The sequence below is a fragment of the Toxoplasma gondii genome, chromosome XII (genome assembly GCF_000006565.2).
Source record: "Toxoplasma gondii ME49 chromosome XII, whole genome shotgun sequence".
NCBI classification, from domain to species: domain Eukaryota; phylum Apicomplexa; class Conoidasida; order Eucoccidiorida; family Sarcocystidae; genus Toxoplasma; species Toxoplasma gondii.
The window spans coordinates 1,143,164-1,171,045 of NC_031480.1; the positions used below are offsets into that span (position 1 = coordinate 1,143,164).

At 48.9% G+C, this 27,882-nt stretch overlaps 1 protein-coding gene across 1 annotated transcript; it reads right to left on the reverse strand.

The window, feature by feature from the left end:
* Positions 1–101: 101 nt before the first annotated feature.
* TGME49_219070 (cyclic nucleotide-binding domain-containing protein) lies at positions 102–27,882 on the reverse strand (the record flags this gene model as incomplete). Its single annotated transcript, XM_018779826.1, has 33 exons — positions 102–539; positions 1,434–1,994; positions 2,868–3,271; positions 4,154–4,203; positions 4,600–4,662; positions 5,315–5,577; positions 5,795–6,697; positions 7,312–7,527; positions 8,149–8,250; positions 8,425–8,574; positions 9,150–9,262; positions 9,629–9,746; positions 10,186–10,269; positions 10,894–11,163; positions 11,725–11,919; positions 12,550–12,597; positions 13,073–13,180; positions 13,569–13,727; positions 14,398–14,624; positions 15,436–15,582; positions 16,239–16,288; positions 16,896–17,038; positions 17,871–18,038; positions 18,602–18,789; positions 19,603–19,656; positions 20,103–21,816; positions 23,227–23,285; positions 23,719–23,911; positions 24,407–24,496; positions 25,140–25,296; positions 25,727–26,253; positions 27,304–27,367; positions 27,746–27,882. The coding sequence occupies 33 exons, from the start codon at positions 27,880–27,882 to the stop codon at positions 102–104; spliced, it is 8,163 nt and encodes a 2,720-aa protein (XP_018634819.1).

The window sequence follows — 27,882 nt, forward strand, 5'->3', positions numbered from 1 at the left end:
TATGCATATACATATACAGATATATATATATATATATATATATACAGAGAAAGAGTTGAGAGTCTAAGACCCCCACTCCCGTCGCCGCAGTTCGTTTTTGTCTACTCGCCCTCATCTGAGGATGGTGGGGACGGCAGGAGGGTTTCCTCGTCGAAGAAAACGGAGTTTTTGATTCCGACAGATTTGCTTGAGGTTGTTCTGAGAGCAGATTTCTTGGGGGCTGCGCTGAGAGGAGGTGGGCGGTGAATAATTTCTGGGTCTTGCGCCATGGCCCACCGCGCCTCTCTTTCTTCGTCTTCCTCGCTGCTCTTCTTCTCGCTTTCGCCCTCGGCCGGACCGGCCTCGCGGATCTTGGTGTACTGCAAAAGAGCCAAGGAACTTTTTCTCGTTCGCTTCTTCTCGAAGTGATCTCCAGGACCGAAGCTTTCTGCAGCACCAGCAGCCGATGCCGACGAAGCCGCTGCATTCCCTTCTTCGCCTTCCTTGGGATCTGTTGTCGCCACATCTTGTCTCTTGTAAAGCGACTCCGCACGCTCGATCTGGAGACCAGAGACAGAGACCCAAACGCAGACTCGGAGACAGTGGTGGACGCGCGTTTCGGCTTTGCACTTCCGTTTACTGCTGCCGCTCTAGCTGTCAGATACTCTTCAGACGCATCCTGCGCATCGACGAGCAACGTCCAGCTCGAGAAGAAGCACGAGCATTGAGAATGGCGAGCGCCGCAACCAGAGGGCAAGAATGGAGGAATAAAGTCCACACACACGAAAGAGACATCGACAGGGGCCGACAGGAGACCAAGGGGAACGAAGACTTATTCATTACAGAATGAGAGAACACGAGCAAAAGAACAGACGGAAAAGAGCATTTGAAAGCTTCGCGCGGCGTTCTAAAGATTCGCTCAAAGCTTCTCTGCGGCACGCTAGATGGACCAGAAGATGCGGTGGATGAAAACCTGAGAATAGGCTTCCGCGTCTCTATCTGCATGCTCAGATATACAAATATACACCTATTTATTTATTCGTGGATGAACTATACATACTTACCGATACACAAACATATATATATATATATATATATATATATTGTATGTGAATATGCACACACGTAGGATTTACATGCATGAGTGAATTTAGAAACCGGGTAGTTGTGGAGTTACTCGCCTGCATGCGGCAGGTGGTGAGCCGTGTCGCGTCTCTCTGCCTTCGCCTTTAGACAGGGAAACAGACCACTGGTGAAATCCACACTCCCCTTTCGAATGACGGGGAATAACTATCTCTCTCTACTTTGTGCAGTCGGTCGCCGCATGAGACTTGAACTAGAAACGTCTTTGAATAAACAGAGGCTCTGCAACCGGTTGTCGGGTCGTGACTGCGACTCCGTCTCTATGGTGCAACGAAGGAAGGCAATCCCTGTTGCCGTCGTTGGCCGCCCACCATTTTTCCTTTGACGCGTCCTAAGACTCTCTCGAAGCTGCCTTTGTCGAGGCAGAAGAGAGTGAGGTCCGTGGCGGCGATGATCGAGGCCGTGCGTCGCTGGTTTTTTATGACGGCCATTTCTCCAAAGTAGACGCCTGCCTGGAGGCGTCCGAGTTCAATCGGTTCCTGCCCAGCACCCATGGGTTTCAACATGGTGATTTCTCCCTTGAAGATGAAGCAGAACATGTCACCCGCCATGCCCGCGCGGAAGACAGTCTGGTGCGGCGAGAAGGTCTCGATTTTGCATGCTCTGGCGACGTTCTGGATCTCCGTCTCGGACATGTCTTTGACGATCGGGACCGACTTGAGGAAGTTCTCGATTACCGGCACGACGGCGCGACGCGCCTCGAGCATGTCGCGAATCAAGTCGTTGTAGGTATCGCGTTCGAGAACCCACAACACACTGTTGTCGACTTCCGTCACCAGCGACGCGGTTAGCGGCGAGTCGTTGATCAACTCGGAGAGACCGAAACATTCGTCGGGACAGACGACTCCCACCTCGCTCTCCCCGAACAGCCCCTGAGAACGGAACAGAGACACAGGTGAACTCGAGGAGACTGCGCGAATCAAACTTCAGAAGCGCCGCACCTCGCAGACACGCGGATTGAACTCCCAGGAGACAACGGAGACACCGCAAGATTCGGACAGACAGGAGACATCGAGACGGAGGAGACAGGGAAAACGAACGGATTCGGAGAAGGAGATGAGGAGAGAGAGGAGACTGCGAGGAGGAGACGCCCAGAACGCGGTAGTGAGAGATGAACGGGGCAGGAAGACGTAGGCGACAGAGAGCGGAAAGGCAGGCAAGCAGGCAGGCTACAGGCCCAAGAAAGAGAGAGAGAACGCGACACACAACGATAGCGAAAAAGAAAAGCCAAAGACAACTCAAAGCAGATGGGAGAACAGTCAATTCCGTCACATTGTTGACATTTCTGAAACGCGTTGGGAAATGCAACTCCAGAACTGCAAGCTGTTTTTGTTGCGCTTTTCCCCCCGATAGTTGTGTGTTGCTCGGTTGTTTCGTCTCTGTCACAGACGCGAGCGTGTGGGGCCGTTTTGGCAACTCGCAGTTCTTTTCCTTCTCTGTCTTCGATCCGCCTGAAAACGTCCAAAGTCCCCGCAAGGTCCCGTCGCTTCCCCGTCGCTCCCCTCGTTACTCATCCTCAACGCATTTCTGCTGCAGCAGCATCCCTTGTTGTAGGAACTCGTCTGTCGCTCTCTCTATCTTCCACTTTCTCTTCCGATACTGCGATTCAGCGATTTTCGGTGGCGTTGCTTGTTGCCCACGGTTTACGTCGGAAGACAAAAGCCGAAGAGCCGGGGTGCAGGAAAACACTGGACTCTTCCGACTCAACGGCAAAGCGTTCGGCATCGTTTCTCTTCGGGACTCACCGCCTGGAGAATTTTGAACTCGCCCCATGCACAAAAAACCATGCAGGCCTCGTCGCCGGCCTCCATCACGCGTACGCCTTTGGCCAAGCACTCGCGTCTCATGGTCGACGCGACGTATCTCAGCTGCAGCAGTTGAAGGTTCATGAAGCCTTCCTTCTTTTCCAGGACGTCGACAAGCCGCTTCGTGCAGGTCGGATACGTTCGGTGGTCGTCGCGCTGAACGATGGCCATGTCTTCCCACTTGAGCGCCTCTTGGATCTTCTGCTCGTCGCCCTGCGACGTCGGACTGCTCGCAGACGCGCTTTCGTCATCGCTTGCGCTGCCTCCGAAGAAGTTCCACAAACGCGTCCCGAGCGAGGCGAGTTCTTCCTCCTTCGCGGCCGCTTCCTCCGCAGTTAGCTCGCCTGGAAACGCCGAAAGGCAGACATCCCGCGCATGCAGTTCATGCAGTGACACGCAAAGAGTCGCGCAAGGGAAGTCTCGCGCTGCTCTTTGGGGACCCGGGGAAAGAGAGGAGAAAAGCGAGAACACAAGGACGAAAGAACGAGGACCAACAGAGGAAAGAGTCGGGGTCACCGGCAGCCGGAGAAGCGGAAAGAAAGGCACCGTCTGTTGCACACCACCTTTAGATACGGGATATGCCACTGTCGGTTTTTTTATAAATGCAATTCACACCCGTGAAGCAACGCGCGACAGGCGAGCCTTGAATGCCTCAGCGGGACCTCCGCATAACTACACAACTCGAAAAAAAGTCGTCGACAGGACGAAGGAGAATGCACGGGGAAAGTGGGGAAAAGAGGGGACCGAAAAGACGTCTAAGCTGCGGAAAAACACATGAAAGGAAACCGGCATTGACAGCCGTACCACCAACTCTCTTTCTTCAGAGAGACTCCATGAAAAAGCTAAAAAACACAAGATTCACTTCCATGACCGGCTATACACAAGTCGATCTACAGTCGCCGTCAGGGACGATAAAAAGATAAACAAGTCAGGACTAATATCCGTATTTCGACTGCCGTACACGATGAGACAACGCGATGGAAAGGAGGAAAACAAAGGACGAAAAAACAGAGATTACGACGGAGAAAAATGACTCAAACAAATGAAAAGAGACGCAAGCCGGAGAAGGTGACGGGTGCAGACACGGCAGAGTCACCAGCAAAGGCTATAAAAAATACAACCGAGAGGACTCAGGAACGTGTGGGAGGGACAGAAAGAGAAAAATAAACAGTGACGAAAATGAGGAAAAAACCGGAGAAGTGTGGAGGGTATGGAAGAGAGAGTACCTGCCATATAACTGCAAATGACCTTGGTGTGCATTTGCCCGGTTTGTGCCCTGATGAGAGACAAAGAGGAGACACTCAGCATATCGATCGACAAAGAGGAGACCCTGTCTGCATAGACGCCCACATATCTACCTAGATCATCTGGATCTGCCCGTCTACCTCTCTCCCTCCCTGCCTCTCTGCCTACCTCCTTGTTCCTATTTATATAATGATATCTAGTTCCATCTGGATATTTCCATATACCTCTCTCTAGTATCTATTTTTCTATATAAGCCGATGCGGGATCGCTGCATACATCTTGCAAGGACGCGTGCAGGGCCACAAGGGAACTTTAACGGAAATGCCATGTGCCGGCTGAGTGCGCGCGCATGCCTTTTGCGAGAAAATCAGATGTCGGTCTCTGGAACTGTGAAAGACAAGAGCTGACTGGGAGACAAAACGCTTACTTATCCAGCTCCGTCCATATCGACTTCGCATTCTCCTCAGACACGCCTGCCGCAGCGGCGACACTGTCATCGAGAAAGAGCAAAGACAAAGACAAGAAAAAACAATCCCGGTTGGATCCACACCCCTGCACTGCTTTCTTCAAAGCTAGTTGCCTATCACGTTCCTCCCGCACGCACATATTTACATATACGTTTATCTATGTGATTGCATACACGAGGCGCATTTGTGTATACTGTTGTGGTGTGTACGTCCACCTATCTGTGAGCCGAGTAAATCGCATATGCGAAGGAAACATGCCCACAAATATATACAAATATATCTATTAGAAAGGCCTGTATACTTTGGCAGACAACAAAGCTTTGACGCGTGAACATGGATGCAGATAGGGAATGACACGCTGGTGTGCGTCGTCGGAACATTCGATCCCCGCGTAGATCAGCATGCGCTTCTCACATTTGTGCTGTCCTTTTTTCATACCCGGTCTCACATATTTTAACCGTAAACGTACAATTGTACATACATATATATACACATATGCACGTATTCACATGCAGATATCTACTCATGTGCATATATATATATATATATATATATATGTCTATACATTATGGAGAGAGAGAGAGTCAAAAAAGTGAAGATAGAATTATGGAGTCGCATACGGAAAGACACATTGGGAATGTGTGTTCATGTTTGCCAAATGTGGACACAACTGACTTGATGAAGTTTTCTTCTGTGCATTCGTCGCCACCACCGAGGTTTGCGACGGCTTTGAAGGCCTTCCGGGACCCGCCGAAGATTTCCACCCATCTCAGATTGATTTCGGCCTTGCTGAGCTGGTCTTTCTTGTCGATATTTCTGTACAAGTTGGCGACTGTGAGAGTGCCTTTCAGTGGCTGGCACAAGTCGTCGAACAAGACCTGGATATCTTTTTTCTTCAGAGACTGCACGCGCAGGTCCTTTACAAACGCCGCGAATTCCTGAAGGGAAGAAGAGACTCAAGCGGCACCCCACGTATGCAAAGAGAAGACGCGTAAAAACGTTCTTTTACCGGAGTCCCTGTTTTAAATCCCTCGTGTGTTGAGGGTCTTCGGAACCGGTACAAATGATGGGGAGAGGAGCGAAAGAAAACAGAAGGCGAAACGAACAACCACCGGGGCATGCACAAGCGGAACGCGATTCCGCGGCGTTTCTTACATCGAAATCAACGATCTCAGAGTTGTTTCCGTCGATCTGCTGGAAAGCCTGGGCAATCGATCCATATTTGTTCTTCAGAGTCCCGCGCACGAGGTCGCGGAACTCGTCAATGCGCTGTTCTTCGGCAGCTTTGTCTTCGGCATCTTCGTCCTCGTCTTTCTTTTTCTTTTTCTTCTTCTCTTTCTTCTTCTCCTTTTCGGCAGTCTCTTCCTTGTCCTGCTTCTCTTCCATTTCCCCTGCCTTCGTCTCTTCCTTTTCTTCCTGTTCCTTCTCGTTTGGAGATGGTTCCCCCTCAGCTGCTTTTGCAGCTGCGGCAGCCGCGAGCAGAGCTGCGCCGCCTGCGAGAGACATTCGTCGCTTCGCCTGACTTTGTTTCCCTTTCTTCTTCGTCTCTCCCCCCGTCTCCTCGCTCTCTCCGCCATGCTTCTCCTTCTCCTTCGCCTTCTTCTTTTTCTTCTCTACGGTGTTCGTGTCTGCCGCGACTTCGGCGACTTCGTCGTTTCCAGGTTTTCCAGCTTCTTCCTCTCCGTCGCCCGGCGGAGTCTCCCCGCTCTTCTTGCGATGTGCATCGCTTGCCTTCGCCTCTCCTGTCTTGTCTGCACTCGCGTCGGATTTCTTACGACTCGTGTCGCTGTCCTTCCGTCCTCTTTTCTTGTTGTACATCTCTTTCTCTTTGTCGATGTCGACAGTGCCGCGGAATGCTCCGTCAGGCTCCTCGTCCTCATCCTCTGTCTTCTTGCTTCCCGACGGATCGTAGAGCGCACCCTGTTCCCCTGCCTCCACCAGCCAGTCTGGAATTGCCTCATCTTTGGAGGCGGCGTACTTCGACTCTGCTTGGTTGAGAAACGCGTCTTGCAGCGCCCCGAGATGCACCTGGAAGTCACTTCGCGTAAGTGACAGAAGCTGACGACGAGAAAGACACGAGCGTCGTCCAGGTGAGGAGGCGGACAGGCACTCTAGAACGACGCTCACGGCAGAGAAAAACCCAGAGAGACGACAGGTGCAGATGCTGGCACAGGAGACCAGAAGGTGCGATAGACACACAAGCTAGAGCACACATCGGCCTCCAAAGGAATGCCTTAGAGAGAAGCCGAAAGCAAATGGAATGCAGGATAGTGAAAACACCAACGAATCGGTCTCCCACATACGGATACAAATACGGATCAATCTTCAACGCTGCTTCAGATAGACTTGCACAATGAACAAATACACTTCCCCTTTTCAAAAATAACATACATCTATATCTAAAGGTTCTTCTATGTGGCGAAAGAAAAGCATCTACGTCCGGGTCACGAAGGCCCTTCAGTCACATATATTCATATATATATTTTATATTTATATATATATTTTATATTTATATATATATATATATATATGTTTATATATATATATATATATATTTATATATATGTGTACACATATGTATCGATATGTGGCGAAGTGCAGGCAACGTCATTTCTCGAGAGACATGTACGTCCTCGTAGAACGTCTCCACTGTTTTTGCATGAGAGGTTCACCTTGACATCGCTTTTGGCGACGCAGCTGGCTGTTCGTGGTTGTTCGTTGAGGAAGGCGATTTCTCCCAAGTATTCGCCAGCATGCAGGACGACGATTTCGACGGGGGCTCCATCGACGATCTTTTGCACAGAAACGTCTCCGGAAAAGATGATGAAGAAATGTTCCGCCGGCGTCCCCTCGTGGATGATGACTTCTCGCTCTTGGTAGCACTCCACCTGCACACAAATCAGGCGGCCCCAATCGCCCAGGCAGAAGAGAAAACCGAAAGGCAATGAGAGTCAGCAGAAAACGGAGAGACACGAGGCAGGGAACGGGAGAAAAACAAATCATTGATCAGAAAAGGCAAAGGGAATACAGAAAGACAGCGGATATTCAAGGCGAGAAAGCACGAAGAGAGGAGGGAGACTTGAGGCTCGATGCAAAAACCGTGTCAGAGAAGCCAGAGACGCGAGTCAACTCAAAACCAGGTAGACATACGAAAGAGAACTTTGCCATTTCCCCGTTGTGCATCGTTCCAGTGCAAAAGACTGCCGTGTCGGAAATCAAGAGTTCAGTCCTTTTCTCCGACACAAGCCTTTTCTCTTTCTCTTCATCACAGATAGCGGTTTGCACGCGCTTCCTATTGTCCCCCCTCCTCGTCCTTCCAAAGGCACCTCCTCAGATTCTCCGAGACACACTAAACGTCGACCAAGAAACTCCAAACACAGCCTCTCTAACACTGGCGCGTTTTTCGCGACCGAACCACAGACACAAGTAAAGCATAGAAAAACGAAGCGGCACATTCTTCCGTGATGTCTTTGCTCTCGACTGAGACGCATGCAAATGCAAGCATGTACCTTAAACGCTCGGGTGAGCTGCTGGAGAGCATCCTCGTCCAACATGTTGATGACAGGGACCTGGACCAACAAGTTCATGATTTCACCGTAATCTGCTGTAGGCTGAACAGAAAAAAGAACGAAAGGTCTCAAGAGAACTGAGCACGAATGCGCCTCTCTACCACGGTGTGGATACTTGAAGCACACATGCGATGCAGGAGTCTGTTTACACCTTCAAGGAGACTTTTAAATCATGTCGTGGGCTACCCGACGCCTTCTGTGCTTGCGCAAGCGTACCTCTTCTCGTACGGCTTCAGAGGAAACAAGCTGCGACGAAGCTTGCCGTTTCAGCGTCTCCTGCTCGTACTGCGCCTGTGCGTACTCCTGGAATGCGGGGTAGCAGTCCTCCAAAAGCTCCTTGAACTTCTCGCCGGTCAACGAATACAACTAAAAACGGGGAACGCACAGTCCGACACGCAAGGGACGCATGTGAGTCTCTCCACGTACGTATCTTCAAATAGATAAAGGTCTATGTGTGAGTATATATCTATATATATGTGAATATGGATGCAAAACACATGCACGAACATACGCATAATAATTTATACATATATATATATATATATATATATATATATATATGCATAAATACACAGGAAGGAAGAAGCATACACATATGCACAGACACAAACGCATAGTTGACAGCTCATGCGAATCTCGGCGTTTTTTGCGTAGTTGTGCTAGAGGAGAGAACGACTGAGCTTCACTGAAAAAGCGTGCTCGAGAAAGAGAGAGGGGCAAGCGGAGATGTCCAGATATATGTGCATGTTCTTCTCTGTAGGTTTCGCGAACGGATAACTGTGAATATCTACGCCGAGGCACGCCATGGAACGCGCCTCAACATCTGTTTTTTTATAGGTGTTACAAATGGAGAAGTATGAAGAGGTCAGTGCAGTAGCGCATGCACCGCAATTGAGAATTCGAAGAAGCTGAAATGTGTGCAGCCGGTTGTCCAAGCGTACCTGCACGGGCGACTTGGCAGTGATGTAGCACCCTCTCGGCTCGTTTTTGATGATGGACATTTCTCCAAAATAACATGTCGAGTTGTACTCCTTGATTTTCCGAAACGGCTTCCCTACACATGGCAAGCACGGCAGCAAAAGGTAGAGTGCAAGAAAGTCACACACAGTCCGCCGAGGCCGTCTGTTCGCAGTTAATCAGTTGCAAATATGCCCAAAGCGCTCCGCCACCCTAAATCCACATGCATGCATATGCATGCTCTCCTTTCAAAATGGGTGCAGGCACACGGGAACAGAGGTGTGAACGTACACATGTAGGGAATTGTGTGCATCTGCATGAATATCTGAATAGTCTACGACGCCTGTTTGTTTGGAGAGACACTTGTGTCTGCATGAGCGTATTCTTGAGTCGAAGCTAAGTGGGGGGTTTGACTTCTCATTTTCGTTGCTCTGTGCTTCTCGAATGTCACACAGAGGCGCACCTGGCCCGACGTACAACTCCGCAGCGACTGTGCCTGTTTTGAGGACGTAGAAATTCTGCGACTCTTCGCCTTGAAGAATGATGGGTGTGTTGGGGTAGAAGCATTCGAGTGACATGGCCTGGGAAGAAGTCGAGGAGGAAAACAGTCGATACACATCGATTCACACAAGCACAGGCACGCGCCTCCGTCAGCACCTGGCGTTCCACCGCAGAGGCAGGAAAAGCAGAAGAAAAGCGGAAATCCCTTCCACATGAAACGTACAGCGCATCCATATGACAGATGACTCGGAGCTCGAACTCTGCTCGGTCTACGCTGGTTCTGTGACTTGTTCATCTAGCGATGTTGCTCGTGTCCGGACCCGTACGCAAATGATTCAGAAATCAATGTGACAAGAGAAAACGATTGTCTCAGAATATATCCAGAAAAAGAACTCTTTAGAGACTCCCGGTACACTGGACGTGCGGCTGTAGATGAGGCGCTCCACATGCACGACGCCTTCGTGGAAGTCCGCGAGGTGCTTCGTGTTCCTTGTTCCTTTCTGCGAAAAACGGGTTTACCTTCACGATCTCTTTTCGTCGCTCCAACGACAGTTCCTTCAAAACGGGCACCCCCTCCAGCAAGAGCATGCATTCGTCGCGGAGCTGAGACAGACACCGAAGAAAAAAAGGAAAATGTCTTTCGATTTCGACGACATCATGTCACTTCAGTTCCTGCTCTAGAATCAACGGTGGCGGACCGGTTGAACGCACTTCGAATCTCCGAGAGCCGAAGACATTCTTGCCGCCCTTACGTGTGCGTGCTCATGCGTCGCCAGTAAAAACAGACTCACCTTTTGCACGCGTAAAGATAGCGTTCAGTACACAGGAGCACACATATAAAAACCTACGTACAGGCACATAACTATATTCATCTTCGAGCATCTACATCTACGCTAAAAACCAGACACCCATACTTACAAAGACATATGTATGTATATGTGCTTGTAATCACAGGAAGGCAAACCTGTATCTATGTATATTCCTGTGGGTACCAACATGTGCAGAGCTATGTATGTACTGTATATATATATATATATATATATATACCTATATCTAGGTGTATCTACACCTTCATACATCAGAATATATATATATATATATATATATATTCGGTATCTGGAGATAAATCATTGTAGGTGGATGGCAGTAAAGGTGTGTTTCCGCAAAGGAAGAAGAGTTATCGCGCGATCGGCATATGAGACTTGCGAAGACGACCTGCGACCGCACCTTGGTCTGTTCCGTCGCCAACATGTCCTCGATGGTTTGTCCCAGACCCTCTCTGGATTGACTGTCGGCGCTGGTCTCCTCGATCGACGCGCCGTCCGTCGGCTCTTCAGGCTCTTCAACCGATGTGGGGAGAGTCTCCTTTTCTTTTTTCGGTTTCTTGTCTTTGTCCACGTGCCCTTGAGCTGTGTAGACGCGACCTGCCCGGCCGATAAACGCCGCCTCGAATCTCCGCAACTGCGAATTAAAGTCTTCCTTCGGCAACGACAAAACCTAAAACATATTGACAAAGAAAGAAGCCCAACTCACATCAGCCACACTCACATAAAGATCTACATAGATGTATGCATGAATGTAAATATGTACATATATTTATATATATATATATATATATACGATATAGACACGTGACGATAGATGTGTTGTATGCATATATGTATGTATGCATGTAGGTATGTACGTGTGTACAGGTACTGGCTGATACCATCAGGTATATGGGCATGTATGTAGGCTTATGAGGTACACTCCTGGTAGCAGACACCAAGTTTCTCAAGGGATATAACGAAAAGGAGAGTCGCTGCGTGGATGCCCATTTGAGGCTTTTAAGCATCCACAGACATGTACATATACGTAATCTTAGGTATAAAAAAGCATCACCGGATATATGGAATCGTATATATATATATATATATATATACGTACGTACGGTTATATGCTTATATGCGCATTTTGGTACTCTGGGCACACAGACAATTTTTGTGCATATAAATGAGCATTATGCATATAGTGACATTCACAAGGATCAGGATTCTCAGAAAAAGGCTGTCTCCTCACGGTGCAGATGCCTCTTGCTTTCACAGTTGCTGTTCTTGTCTGGTCTCGGAGAATGGAGATTTCTCCAAAGTATTCTCCAGGTTGGTAGATCCGGAAAACGACTTCTTCCATTTCCTTCGTAGTGGGGTCTTTCTTGTATTTCACGACTGCTGCCTCTCCCTTCTTCACCAAGTAAAAGTTGTCGGGCTCGTCAAACTGAGAGAAGAAATCGCAAACAAAGCGCGTGATCTCTCCGAGGCAACGCGCGAAACCAAGTGCAAGGAATCTCCCCACAAGAAAAGCGAAAGCTGAAACAAAACAAACGCTCGACAGCTCGTTCATCGGTTCGATGCAAGAGTTCATCCATTAACAAACACATTCCCGACAGGTCCGTCTCTCCAAAGATTCCACGCCCTCACCGCAAACGGCACATGGTAATCAACATAAGCAAATACTTATATATATATATATATATATATATATTCGTGGATAGCACCCTAAGTGTAGACTCGAAAAACGGATTGAGATGCAGAGATGAATGCAACGGCAAAAATAGGGGCAAACCACAAACAGCAAACAAGAGGTTGACGTCTAACGGTACATGACCATGTGCATTGTTTTCGTTGAAAATGGAAAAAAGTCTTTATCTCATTGATGCACCAAGAAATTTTCCAGGACCAAAATTGTTCTTTACTTTGCGAAATTATTCTACTGATCCACCAAGCAGATTCACTAGCGAGTTTCGCTGCGAAAGGGTTTCCAAGTTCATTGGAATCCCTGGTGGAGTAAGTGCGATGACACGCAGAAGAAATCCTCGATATTCATGCCGGCTTTCGGCCTCCCTACCTCCTTGAAGATGGCTTCGCCATCCTCAAACGTTTCCTCTCCAAAGGTCTGCAAAAACAGACAAGCGATCAGACAACAGACGCGTTCAAAAGTCGTGAGGCTCAGGCCTTTCCCCCCATATATATATATATATATATATATATATATACACGTTCATGGGCACACATATATACATATCTGTACGAACGTATGAATACATGTGCATATGTATATGTAAAAGCATGTATGTCTTTACAGATGTATATGAGTATGTACGTATGTAGGTACAGATGGATATGCATGTTTGTATGTATGCATGCGTGTGCATATGTATACATATATATATATATATAATCACCTCTGGTATTTTGAGAGCCTATTAATCGCGAGAAGGGAATTTCCACTGAAAGAAGACCTCTTCCTGTTTCCTAAAGGAAGGCGTCTTCACACCATAGATTCTGCGTTTGATAAGACTAGAGAGACGGTCCAAGCATGCGTCCACTCTGTAGCAGATGCTCAGGAAGCCAACTTGGTAGAATCTCACCCTCGCAAGACGCCTAGCCTGGACCTCTGTCAGCTTGCTGAGAACTGGAACAATTTTAATCAGGGCCATGTTCGTAGCGACATCTCGCGTTCGCTTGATCTGCTCGTGCTGAACGGAAGTCACGGAAAAGTTGATGAACGCATCGTGTGAAAGTGACTCCGCGTTTTCTCGTCGCCTCTCCCTTCTTCGTTTACTTTTTTCTTTCCGGCTCCCTGCTTTCCGTCTTCAGACCTTCCTGCTTCTCTTGTCCCTAACTGATTCTTCTTTCTCTCCTCTTGTTCGCTTTGTTCTTCTTCCTTATGTACGTCTTCGCTTTCCTCTGCTTTCTTCGTCGCGTCTCTTTGTTTCCTTCTTCCAGTCGTGGCTTCCTTCGCGGTTCGCTGCTGCTCCACATGAGGGTTCTCGCGCGCTGTCGGAGGCTCGCGGGTCTCCGTTGACCGTTGAGAAAGTCTTTAGCTCCTGGCGAACCGCTGGCGCTTCGCTGCTGCATGCGTACCTTTACGCTTCGCACGAAGTCCTCGCGACTGTAGGCAAACACTTTGGTTGCCGTCAGAGCCTTCACGGCGAAGGGATTCGGCTTGTCCTCCAGCATCTCTTCGCTGAACAAAAGTTGAGGCGCACTCTTCTCTTCGGCGACGGTCTCCATCAGAAGACCCTGAGGAAAGCAAAGTCCACACGCATCCGCATCTCTCTTTCACATGCAACCTTCCGACATCCATCAAACGCAAGAACATGGGGCCAAGGGCGTCTCCAACGGCCTCTTCTTCGTTTTCAAAAAAAGGCCGACATTTGAGCACCTCACACACACACAACTACTCCTCGACATCGATTGGATGACGCATTCACAGAAACGTCGACAAGATATGCATGTATATATTTAACATATATAAGGAATTTATATATATATATATATATATATATATATATATATATGCATAAGTGCAATTCTCTGTTTATATAAGCACATATGTTGATACATGTGTATAGATTCTTTCACTTCCACGCGTAAATATGGGGACGCTGTCTGTGCATGCATAGCTACCTGGTTGCATTTCGATTTGGGAGAAAGATTGACTGTGGTGAACCTAGCATAATCCAAGGATTTTCTAAAAGACGCTCTTCTCCATGAACAAAAACACGTATATATGTATATATACACGTATACATATGCACAAGTAGAGGAATACATATATATATATATATGAATGTATATATATATATATATGAATATGTAAGTTTCCGTTGTATACAGGAGAGCAAATGTGAACACTAGGAATGGAGGGATGGTTTGGTGGATGGAAGGGGAAATCGCTTTTCTTCCTTACTGGCGAGAGAAGTTGAATGCTGCCCGTCATGACGATGTAGAGCGGGCAGGCGTTGTCTTGTGCCTCTTGAATGCGTTCGCCAGGCTGGTAGACCGTTTTCTGCATTTGCTTGATCATCGCAAGTCGCGTGAGAGGAAACAGAACGTCCCAGTGCGAATCCGCTTCTAGAACATTGTCAATCGCGGCCTCCGCCTCAGTGAAGCCGAGAGACAGCTTCCTCGTCAAAGCTGCCGCGGAGGACAACGGAGAGAAAACGAAACGCAGATCGAAGGAAAAGGAAGAAAGCGACAGGTGACGATGCCTCTCACACTCCTCGGGATCTGAACGCGTCAGAGCCGCTCTCGCACGCAGAAGAACACGGCGGCTCTTTGAGGTAAAAGGCGAACGCAAAGCAGTGAACACAAGGCAGGAAAGAGCCTTCTTCAGGCTCGGTCGCGCATGCGTCAAACTCTCAGCACACACAGGTGCACAGAGCCGAGACACACCCTAGGTTGCCTAGTCGGAATTTCAGCGAAACTAAAAAAGCAGCTGTTCTTTCAACAAGCACAGACATCCAGAGGATGGACCTCTACATGGCATTACCTTCAGAGCCTACATTTATGAGCACCGACACCCGCACCGTCTTTGAAAAGTCGAGTTTGGACGCATGCCAGCGCCCACGCTGATATGAAGCCAGGCGCGGGTCGTCTTTTATGTCCCTGTGGATTCTTACATAGCATTGTAGATCTGTCGGTCTACGAAGGTGTATCTATCTACACTCGTCAGTCCCTCTGCGCGCATGTAGTGACAGCTCTGTGCGTTTGCCTTTGCATCCCCATGCCCATCTCTACCTTGCTGTACCTATCCAGTTGAGTCGATTTATGCAGTGAGCTACATCTACCTAGATATCTGCATGGAGCTGAGGGTGCTTGCATGCGTTTCCTGAAGCTGTGGATCTCCTTTGGCAAAGGTCCACGGTGTTGCTTTCGCGTCAGGACACTGGAGCTCCACAGAAAACGAGTGATATGTCTCTGCCTCTTTGAACTTTTTTCGACTCACCCAGAGGACGACCACACGACTCGTGACGCTTGTGCTTTGGCTGCGGCGACGGGACTGGACCTGTTTGCCCGAAGAAGCTCATGAAGCCTCCTTCCATGTTGGCAATTTCTTCCTCGACTCTCTTCACTTCCTCCAACTCGACGTTGTCTAAAACAGAAATACAAACGCCGATTCTTCGCACTGCCTCCACCTCGCAAAGAGGAACAAGAGGACTGCTCGACTGGCCAAGCGCATGCTTCCTCACACGTGCACAGACACGCAGATATTTATGTCTGGACATACGCATGTATCTACGCCTGCGCGTGTGTGCAGGTTTTGACGTTATTTATGTATACATATATATATATATATATACATATATGTATGTATGCTCGCAGGCATGCGTACCTGTACTCTGTGTATTTTAGATCTCGTTCGTTGTTCTGCTGGAGAGCTACACTTTTCTTTCGAGTAAAACCACGTAAGTCTCACGAGCAAACGCACCAGTGCGCGCCTATGCTTCACAGCGAGTGAATGCCGCAAGGCTCTGTCCATCGGAAGCCTTAAACGTCCGAGCAGTCGTGAAGAAGTGGAGTGTCTGAACTCTTTCGGCCGCGAATCTCACTCAGTGTCGTAGGCAGTGTCGTAGGCAGGGCAACGTCAGAGACTCAGGTGAACAAAGACCCATCAAGGGGAGAGAGAGAGAGCAACGCCTTTTACTTGCTAGCCCATAAGAAAAGAAAGTTTCTCGTCTCGTTTACCAGTTTCTTTCCCACGGTCAAAGACGCTTTACTTGAGGACTGGAAGACCCTACGATGCCGTACCTTCCAGAAGCAGAAGAAGACTTTCCATCTGCAGATGCCCGCTGCCGAGGCTGGAACAGAGACAAACGAACAACGCTCTTTCGGTTCTTCACAGCCAAAGCGGCTCCTTCCATCCACACCGCTTCCCAATCAATCTCCGGTCGAGAGCGTGCACTTGGGAGCGCACCGTTTCGACATCCTGCGACGAAATGTTGACTCCACATCGCCTCCACTCGAGACGCGGTCTGTGAATTTCTATTGCGTGTTTCAACAAGGAAACAAAGACTGAAAGTGGAACTCAAGAGAACTACAGAAAGCGCCCTCCAAGACAAAGAGGCAGAATGTCGCAGGTAGACAATCGTTTCCCCTGAGAGCTGTGGAATGCGGTACCTGCATGCGTTCTCCGTTGAGAGTCTTTCCCCAGAATTCGCTCGATGAAGAGAGAAAGAAAAGCATGACCGTGGTTTGCCCTCTAGCCACGAAATATGAAGGAAAGAGGGGAGAGCCGCCACAGAAGAAGGTCGAAAGCAGTCGCCCTGCCCGTTGCCGAGAAGGAAGACGCAAGCAACCGCTCCAAGAAAGCTAGCATGGGGGACAACAGCATGTGTATCAATCAGAAAAATCGGATGAAAGAAACGAGGACAAATTCGAAAGTCGAGAATTCAAGAGGATCCTTACAGATCGATGGAGTTCCAGAGTGCATGCGAATTTTCCGCAGTCAGACCAGCCTTGGTACACACGCGGTAGAAGGCTTCTCTCGTAACGCGCCCCGTAGGGCCAATGCCTTCTGCCTCGAAAGGAACTCCCATATTTCCATAAATCTGAAGGCGCAAAAGCCATGCATTTACGCACGTAAGAACATTCACTTACACCCACACATGGAGTTGATGTAAATATACTGCATACAGATACAGACATACACACGTACACCCCGTTATATATACCAATGAAGAAATACATATACACATAAACATACGCATGTAAATATATATATGTATACGTATACATATTTACACATATACCTACACATAGAGATACACACATACATAGACGTACACACACAGAGAGATGCATACAGATATATAGATAGATAAACATACAAACATGTATGCACACACAGAGAAAGACATGCATCGTTGTAGATACATCTGCAGGTGTGCATGTGGGGATAAAAGGGACATCATTGAGGATAAGAGACAGTGTGGCATCAGGTGTACAGGAGTGCCAAAGGGCGGGTCTTCTGTTTCGCGAGTGTCGGGACGAAGAGGCTTTGCAGGGCCTCGCTGCATAGCTCAGAAGAAGCTCAAAACGGTCGAATGCATGCGCGAAGACAGAAGCTTGCGCGACACAGAAAGCAGGACCGAGAAGACAGAAGCGAAGGAGGGAGAGCGTGGAGAAAAGAGAGCGGAGCGGTGTCGAGAGCACGAGAGAGGCACAGGCAGGAAAGACGACGGAGAGTAGTCGAGACGTTCGCACGAAAGAAAGAGCGCGCAGATCAACTAAGAAGGAATGGGGCAGCGAGAAGAATCTGAAGAGGGACGGACGGAGAACGTTCACCAATCCCGCGCTTGAGGCGAGAGAAGAGACGAAGCACTTAGATCAATCCAATGCGGTGTCCAGAAGAAAAGAGTCAAGAGAAGAAAACGAACTCACATCCTCAAGGCGTCTTCCCAACTGCACAAGGGTGGCGTCACCATCCATGTTTCTGTACATCAGGCCTTCCGTGAGCGTATCTGCAGGCTGTGAAAGCTGACAGTAAAGGCTGTGAACTGTAGAAAAAGGGTAGTCGAGACCCGATTCGTCTACGAAGTCCGCGAATTGCTGCAGCAGCAAAGAAGAGCGAAAAAGAGAAACTCACGATGCCCCTCTCTCTTCATCTGAAAGTCGCGCCACAAACGCGAGAAAACAACTTGCAAGTCCATCTACTTACACAGGTGGTGCTAAATCCACAGTTGTTCAAACGCATCCTCTCACACATATATCTTCAACTGTATTAGACGCGTTTATATATATATATATATATATGTATATATGTGTATATATATGTATATATATGTATATATATGCGTGTATGCATTTGTTGCATATGTGTATTGGTCTCTAGTTTTCATTCCCGATAGTCTAGGAGCTACGGATATATGTGACACACTTGTTAGCGTGTGACTGTACAGCACGCTGAGGTTTGATTGGAGGATGCTTCGACTGCATTTTTTGCATGCACTTGAGGCATGGGTTACCTGGATGCTCGTGTTCAACATAGGACTTTCGGTGCCTGTCGTTTTTTTCAGTTCGTCGCTTCCCCCGTTTCTTCTTTCGTTCACTCGAATCTTTGTGATTTTCTCTTTCCTTTAAGCGTCTGCTCCTGGGAAGAAGTCTGGTCTTACGTGTAGCGTAACCGAGCCTACTCGCCGAGTGTCCATGTACTTGAAGGCGTTCGCGAGACTGTTGTACTTGTCGAGGATCTTGTGTTTCAACGCCGTTCGAGGAGAGTACGAGGCATTCGTCACACTCTCAGTCTCACTGTCGCTCAAGTCGCCTTCCCCAGCACCTGAGGAAGTCGAAGCAGCGACAGCTGTAAGAAAGACAAGAAAACGCAAATAAGATAAACAAATATCCACCTCAAGCAGTCACATGCAAGACCCCGAGGGCACACCTGTTCAAAGCCTACGGTTCACAATATCCTCCGTGTTGCTTGCTCGTTACTCGCTGGACCTTAACGCATGAACTTCTCTCTGTCTGTGTATGACGTCAGAGGTTCGGACGTCGTGGAGGCCTCACATCGAGAGTCTTCTTCGTCGATGTGACTCGCAGCTGTTCCACTCTTCTCTGGGGAATTCCAGCGTGTGAAGGTGAAAAAAACGAAGGAAACACAAAAGCAAAAATGAAACAAGTCACGAACGGACACAAGGAGACGGTAGGTGACGAGAGTAGATGGGTGCAGAGTGTTCAAAAGAAACAGGCGTTGGAGACAGGAACCCACCTCGACCTCCTTCTCTCCTTCCTATAATCGACCCCACTGCATGCAAACAACTGCCAACGTAGACAAAAAACTACGAACGCATCCGATCTCCTTGAATCTATCCACACAATGATTTATATCTCTGCAAATATGCATAACCAGATGCGTGTATAGATAGACACACATGCGCATTAATGTATATATATATATATATATATATATATGTATACGCAGTATGGTCGACAAAGCCTTTCACACATCTGAAGAGGTCGGCCAGCCGCGGATCGTTCGGAGAAGGCACGCCAGTGCAAGCACACACAGAGTCCGGTTTCGAAGAAGCAGGCAGTGAGCCTCTTCTCTTGTCTTGAATGCATGCATCTCCTGTCCCCCTTTAAATCCTGTCCGTCAGTCGAGTGAGGCCTCTACCTGGATTCTCAGCAAGGTCTGCAACCTCTGCCATCTTCACCGGGGCAATTGAAGCTGAAACAAGTACAGTTCAACCAACGGCACGGTGATCCATTAACACAAAGAAATGCGTGAGGTTCTGGAATAAATTCCTACGTGCATGTATATCCATATATATATATATATATATATATATATATATATATATATATGTGTATCTGAAACACCGCTACATGTCTGCAGATGCCTGAATACGGAGACGCCTACTTTTGCAAATAATATATAAATATATATATGTGAATATTTATATAGTTATGTGAATGCGCAGGGCTCGCTGCGCTAGAGAACCTGTCGGACACTGGAAGGTTGACAGCCGTTGGAAGCGGGACCTTCGAAGTCTGCTGAACGAGGCCAAAAAGGTAGGAAGTCAAGGAAGCACGAACGAGGCACCTGGGAGTTGGATCAAACGTGGAAGTCGCGTCGAAGAGACGCATGCATTTCGAGTAGAAGAAAAGACTCACTTGCTAGAGACGCATTCCGCTTCGCCAAGCGCCCTAGAGAACGTGGAGGCTGACCGTCTGATGCATCTGCTGTCGCCTCGCGTCCCGGTTCTTCTTGCCTTGTTGTAGAAATGTTGTCAGTGTGTGGAGGGGAAGAAGCTGTTTCGTTTTTTACACTGTCTTCCTCTTTTTGAGCACTCTCGTTCGCTTCTCTCAACCTCCTTTGTCTGTCTTCTTCCTCCTCTTCAGCTCGCTTCTTTCTTCTCCTCTCTTCTTCCTCTTCTTCTTCGGCTCTCTTCTTTCTTCTCCTCTCTTCTTCCTCTTCTTCTTCAGCTCGCTTCTTTCTCCTCCTCTCTTCTTCCTCTTCTTCTTCAGCTCGCTTCTTCCGTCTTCTCTCTTCCTCTTCAACTGCCTGCTTTCTTCTTCGCGCTTCTTTATCGGCTTCCTCGATCTCTTTCTTGCGTCTCCTGTCTTCTTCTTCCTTCTCTAGCATGTGTCTGCGCCGCTCAGCGTCGCGTTCCTCCTCTTCTTTCCTTCTCTGTCTCCTCTCTTCCTCTTCTGCTTCTTCTCTCCGTCTGCGTTCTTCACGCATCCGTCGCTCCTCGTCTTCTTCTCGAATTCGCTGTTGCCGTCGTTGCTCTCGTTCTTCTTCTTCTTCTTGGAAGCGTCGCTCTCGCTCTGCGCGCAGTCTTGCGTCTTCTTCTTCTCGCTCTCGTCTCCTCCGTTCCTCGTCTTCTTCGGCTTTCTTCCTTCGCTCCTCGCGTTCTCGCCAGAACGCTTCTTCTGCCTTCTGTCGCTCGCGTCTTCTTTCCTTTTCTCTCTTCTCTTCTGCCTCCAAGGCCTCTCTGTGTCTCAGTTTCTCCTCCTCCAGGCGTCTAACCAGCTCGCGTTTCTCCTTCTCCATCTGCTTCCTCATTTCTTCCATTTGCTTGCGCATTTCGCGAGAGGCCTGCTCCCGCGCCTTCTTCACTTCCCACATAAGTCTCTCTTTCTCGGCTTTTCTCTCAGTCTCCGCTTCTGCCTTCTCCTTGATGTCAGCAACCTCGTCGCGGAGCGACGCCTCGGTGCTCTGCATCAGCGCCTCCACCTCAGGCGACAGGCGGTAGGAGGCGTCCTCTCGGCCCTTCTCTTTGTATCCCTCGAGTCGCTTCTTCTTCTTCTTGCGCCGCTTCTCGCGTTCCTCCCCGAGCTCGGCTTCCTCGATGGCACCGGTCCGCGGAAATCTGAGCTTTGCTTCGCCCCCCGCCAGGCGTCTCAGAAGCTCCACCTGTCTAACGAGGAGTCGGTCGCGGTCCTGCGACCAGGCCGATTCACTGACACGCATGCGCACTGTCTCTGCCTCCTCGACGTCGTCGTCGAGACTCTCGCTCTCGCTCTCTCGCCGGTGGTTTTCTCTGTTTTCCTCCTGCCGCTTCCGTCGCTTCATGCCGTAGACGTCTGCTGGCACTGCTCGCAGACAGTTGAGAGCTGCATGCGAGAATCCGAGCGCGGCTTCCCGCTCGCGGAGTTCCTTTCGCCGGTTGTCGATCTCGTGGAGCATGTCTTTGCAGACAAGGCGATCCGCGAGCATCTGCCTAGCAAAGAGGAGCCCAGAACGGAGAGCGTCGCCAGGGTCGACTGACGAGACGCGCGGACAGACATCACAAACAGGCGGGAAGACCGACAGAGACTCCACGGGATCCACGCTGCGCGCGCACACTCGCGTCGTACTCTCGGCCAACCTCGTGTTTGAGAACTGACAGGAAGAGGCAAAAAAAGAGAGGAAGAGCGGAGGAGTCAGGGAGAGGCGATACAGAAGGAGGAGGAGGAGGAGGAGAAGGAGGAGGGGAGGGCGGAAGCCGGCAGAAGGAGAGAGACAGAGATAGAACGCGACACAGAGAGAACGACGCAGAGAGCGAGAAAGCAAAAGAGAGAGAGAGCGAGAAACGGAGAAAAAGAGGGATAGAGGAATGAGGAGAGAGACAGGCAACGAGAGACAAGAAACGGGAGACAGGGGGAGGAGAGGGAGAAAGAGAGAAAAGAGAAAGAGAGAGAGATGAAGAGCGAGCAAGGCAGAGAGAGATGAGTCAAAGAGAAATACAGAGTACACGAGAGCGAGAGACACACACAGTAAAGCAGAGAGAACAGACATCGACACAGGCGAAGAAAGAGAGGCCGAGTCACCGAGAGAAAGGTAGAGACAGGAAAAGGAAAGGTGATGCAAAAAGCGCGAAAGTAATGTTGTTTGGTGGCAAGGAGCCAGCAGGATTGCAAGTTTTCCGGATTCCGGGGCAAAGCCGACGGCGAATTGCAAGGAGAAAAAGCGAAGGATTTATCGTGACGACCGAGCCGCAGATGCGAAGTTGCATGCACGCACACACAGCACAGGCAAACACGAAGACGGGTCGATCAGAGGAGTTACGTTTTTGCAACGGACAATCCAAGAGATGCACCGGAAAACAGTTTTGTGCAGAACTATAAAGATACATCTAATCACACTTATAGATGAACGGACATGCATGCATATGTGTACAGGTTGTTTACATGGACGACGTGTTTTTTCATTCAAAAAGGAAACCCTCACAAAAGGACATCTGTCAGTTCTCCGTTGTCGATGCGAGTTTCCTTTTCCCTCTTTCTTTTCGCGGCAATGCTTCTTGTATCTCGTCCCTCCACGAGGCTCTCCCTTCCGCGTCTACGCCCTTTGCCAAGTCTCTTAAGAGTTTCTTCTGCCTCCTGCGTCGCCTCAGAACCTCTCTCCCTTCCCTGTCGCTGGCGCCTCGCTCTATTCCGAGCCCAGGCAAATGGAGCTTTCTCTGCCTCGCCTCTGCGGTGGACTTCACTTCGAGACCCCCAGCAAGGTTCCGGCGGCTCGCAGGGAAACCAGCAAAGACCGCACGACACAGAACGGGTGGCTTCGCGGAAGCGCGCGGCCTCGGACTGGCCTCCGAGGCTCTGGCGTTGCAGATTCCAGTGCGCATTCCACGCTTCACGGAGACACGCATCCAGGAGAACGGACGTCCTTTCGGTGCGTCGCCCTTCTCTCCCCTCCCCCTGACACCTAACTCTCATCCGATTCGGAAGATGAATCGTCGCTGCTGTCCAGATGCCCCAGCGAGGTCACCCGTGCCACTGCTTTCTGACTGAGCGCCTCATGGAGCCTAACCCGCAGATCTTTCACTTCTCTCTCCAGCTCCGCAATCCGCGACGAATACACTTCGAGTCCTGAAAACGCCGCAAAGGGACATCTCGGCAATAGCGACCTCTGAAGGATATATATATATATATATATTTGTGTATATATATACATATATATATATATATATTTACATGTTAGACCCCACTGGGCTCATGCACCGCAGTTTACGCGTTTTTCAAGGAGACCGGGATTCACAGGGGGTCGCCATAGAGGGTGGAGAGACCTGCAGTTGTGGCCTCGCGTCTACGGTGGACGGGGACCCTGGCCTCCCCAAACAGAGTCTCATATGTATATGTGCTTATATACATACAGAGGAGAGATACACAGAAAGGAACACGATCCCAAGGAGATACAGGTCGACGGAGGGTCGCGAGGCAAGTATATCCAAAAGGACTTGCGTGTATTTATCTAAGTGTAAAGAGAGAAGAGTGGACAAGACGCGTATGGCTGAAAACTCACGCTTGGCATCTGAATCGATTCGGTCTGCAGCCTGACGAAGGAGACGTAGAGACTCTCTCTCACAGCCGGGCACTCCGGCCAAGTCTCGCCTCGCAGCTGCTTCTGCAGCTTGAAGAATTCCACCACGAAACAGGTCGCAACTCATGCCGCTTTTTCTAGAAGCGAGTGCGAGACTCGCGAGGTGTTCTCGGAGCTGCGAGGAAACAAGCACGGCGATCGTCGCTGGTGGAGGATATCAAAGTTCATTGCATCGGTGTCTGATTTCAAAATACTCATTTAGAGCTGTGGCGGCTACCCTCAAAGGTCTGAACACAGCTATCCAAACAAGAAGCTGAGGATTCTAAACATTTTCTCGCGCGCGTATACACTAGAGACAGAGACGGCTTGATGCATACGCTCGCTCGCGGATCTCCGGGGTTCGCAACGTCCAGTAAACATGTGCTTTCGTTGTTTTTCAACATTCAGAGGAAACGGCAAGGCTATGCCAGCGCTCTTCAAGGTGTAGAACCATTAAATTCGTTTCGTCTGCTTGTGCGTATGCATTTCGCACTCTGAAAGCGGCATTTCGTCTGGTGTTGGCGCTTCTATTGGTCTTCACCTCACACAAACAGACTAGTGACATTTTGATGAAAGACTAAAACCGAACGAATGACGAAAAAGCGAGCGTGAGTGCACGCAATGGCCTCACCTCGCGTTGCATTGCTCGGAGATTCGTCTGCCAACTTCGAGAGATGCTACGCTCGAACGCGAGGCGTCTCTCTAATTCCGCGTTTACACTCTGAAAACAGACAAGAAGCCGAAAAGCTTAAGATCAGAACAAGAGCTCCCCACTGCTCCAGCCACCAAGAAACAGACGATACGTCCATGCAGATGGACCCCTAAAACCAGCATACGAATACCTGTCAATCTCACATATATATATACATATACAGATATATACAGAAAAAACAATGTAGGCATACATGTTTAAATGCATGTAAATAGCCCCAACCGTTGTAATTCTCAGAGGAAATTTGCAACAACAGTGCTAGTTTTTCCTTTCCTGTCAAAACAAATTGCAAACGCCTTCATGCAGATGTACGATTAAGCATTGTCCCTGCTTATACGTGAGGAACCTCAATTGAAGTACAGGTGCGGTTACCTTCATGCATCGAAATATGCGTGTTTACATATATATATATATATATATATATATACGTGCATACGTACGAATATACACAAACATATACATAATGTATAGGTGCTCCCATGCATCTACTTATGTATGCATGTATGTGCATAGGTGCACTCATACACATGTATGTGTACATATATATATATATATATATATATATATATATATATATAGCGGAGTATAAGAAGCATTGGAGGTGATATGGAAATTGAAGACGTTTGGGGAGCATATTCAATTGTCGACGTACTTCCGCGAGCGCGAGCCTGGCAGAAGCTTCTCTCAGCTGAGTCTGTGCATTTGGAACTGCACCTGGAGTCCCTGCTGCTGCGTATTTGGCTGACAGAAAAGGATCGTTCATGATTTTCGATTGAATTTCGGTGAGGCGCTCGCTGAGATTTGCTACCCTAGAAAACACAGAACAACACAGCTGTCTGCTTCTTCGAAATTTGATTTTTTAAAGAAAACGACTCACCACTTCAGCCTCTACTTCTCAGCTGTCACCGACTCTGTCATGTTTTTGCCTCCCTTGCTTGAGCTTGAGCGACGCTCCACGAGTTCTCCCTCTCTAGAGCTCCTGCTCACGGCTTTTCTGTCTCGAGCACTTCTGCCTGACTCTACAGAGCCGTTTCCATCCCAGACTGTCTCCGCGTCGTGTGGTGACGCATGGCCACAGCTCCTCTTACGTCTTACTTTCATTTGCTTTCTGTGTGTTGCTGGAACCTTGTCCTGTCTGACCCTCTCCTTCGCTTGGCTTCTCCTTGTCACGCCTCCAAGCATCCTGAGCCAGATGGTAGTCTGTTATCGTTCTTCTCCCCCCCCTGCTTTCATTCTTACTTCATTTGCAGTTCGGTTCTCTCGTCTTCGAGGACGTTGACTTGAAGTTGCCAGACATTTCGCTCGTAGGACTTCAGGTTGTCGTCGAGCGAGTCCATCAGCTCCTGAAGCTTCTCTGTGCAGAGACAGTGTTCGTTGGCGTCGGCTCGCAAGCGCAGGTGTTTGTTGTCCCTCAGCACGGCCACAGGTCCCGGTACGTCCTCGCCTCGAAACACCGGACTGTCTCCAACGTCGCCTCGGGCGCTGGAGCCCAAGCAGCCGGCTTCGAGCATCGCAACCTTGCTTGAAATGCTGCCTCTCGCTGCATCCCGAGCGAGGCCGAAGGCGTAGCGTTTTTCTTCGTCGGATCTCAGAGCGTTCGCGAGCTGCTCCGCACGAATCTCTGCGCGCACCTCGGCTCGTTGAGAGCTCTGCAGCTTCACCTTCAGATACTTGTTCTCGTCAGACAAACTGGAGAAGGCATGCGCAAGTTCAGGTCCGTACCGCCGCGCTAACTCGCGGGTCTCCGCTGCGTCGGGACAGTTCACCTGAACACGAAACGAAAACGAAACACTCGAGGTGACTACAGCTGAAACGCTACTCCTGACCGGGGTCGTATGCACTTTACTGCAGACGAGAAAGAAGGAGGAACTCGAGGTGTATACAGCATACCCGACAAGGCGTTGTTGAGTCTGTACACTTTGTGCCTAGGGAAGGACCGTCGAGCCTATTCTTCCAACGAGAGTTCACAAAAATCCTGAAACGGATTTAAAGTCTTAGGCGCTGATGCGCAACCGCCCACGGCACACACTTCGTAGGTGTGGCACAAACTGGAGTCGCATTCAAGAGCCTAGGTTCTATAACGCCTCTGTTTAATCGATGAATTTGAGGCCATCGAAAATCACGACCTAATAACCGGAATGTAACGGTAAGACCTGTCACAGGAGAGACATTAGCTTAAACGCAGAACGGTATTCACAGGATGTGAAAAGTCAAACTGTCAAACCCCCATTCGTTCTAAATGTTCAAAGCGACACGGTGGACGCAGGCTAGGTGCCACGGAGAGAGAGAAGAAAATGAGAAGGACCGTGCTGCGCTTGAGGAACGAGACTGGAAGTCCACGCTTCCTGTCTCCAGATAGAAGCCGAGAGAAACGAAACGGATTACATGCGCCAGCAGTGATCATATATATATATATATATATATATATATATGCATACATGTCTGTGTGTATATGCATACAGGATAAAGAACGACAAATAGAGACATAATATGAATAAACATAGATCAGTTGGTATGTAGGTAAAGACAGACACATCGACATAGCAGTAGAGATTTAGAGAAATACGCACAGATACGTAGCTAGACAGATGGATGGATACATGGATATGGACACAGATGGAGATTGATGGATACGGAGAGAAAGATCATGCTTGGGATGTGCAGGTGTCTGTATTTAGTTGAACGTCGCAGTGATGGAATGTCATTCGGATGAAGGCTAGAAGCAGGCACCAGAGATTAGACAACAGAAGGGAGGATGTTTAGAATGAGGAAACAGAACACCACGAAGAGAAGTAGTAAAAGCAGAGAGATCGTACCAGCTGAGATAGCAGCCGGCGTCGTAGGTCTTGATTTTCCCCCTCCAAAAGCTCATTCATTTTCCTGAAAAAACACATACGCGCAAATCGGTTCTCCAAATCTGCACGCTACTTTGTCTACAAATACGAACATGCATCCAGCACACATCATGCATGTATAAACAGGCACACGCATGTATTTATACCCATGGCAAGCATACAGTTGCATAGACATGTATGTAAATGGTTTCGTATACCTGGGGGCGCCAGACTTCTTTCCACAATACAAGACAGAAAACTTTTACTTGAAGACGTAACGTGATCTCGTAGAGATGTACGTGTATTTATGTATATATATATAGGATTTTTTCTTTGCAGATGTACACCCTATACGCATGTAGATAGAGGGATACAATGGGCGCTGGCTTTCGAGCGGCAGAACCACTCTTTGAGGTTCGCCTACTTGAGTTTCAACAATTTGTCGCGTGCTTCTTCCAGATCCTCTCTCAAACTTCTCGTGTACAGACGGTCTGGATCAGCCACGCCGTCGCCGCCTTCTGCGGCTGACCACGGGGCGCCAAGCATGGCTCTGGTCTCCAT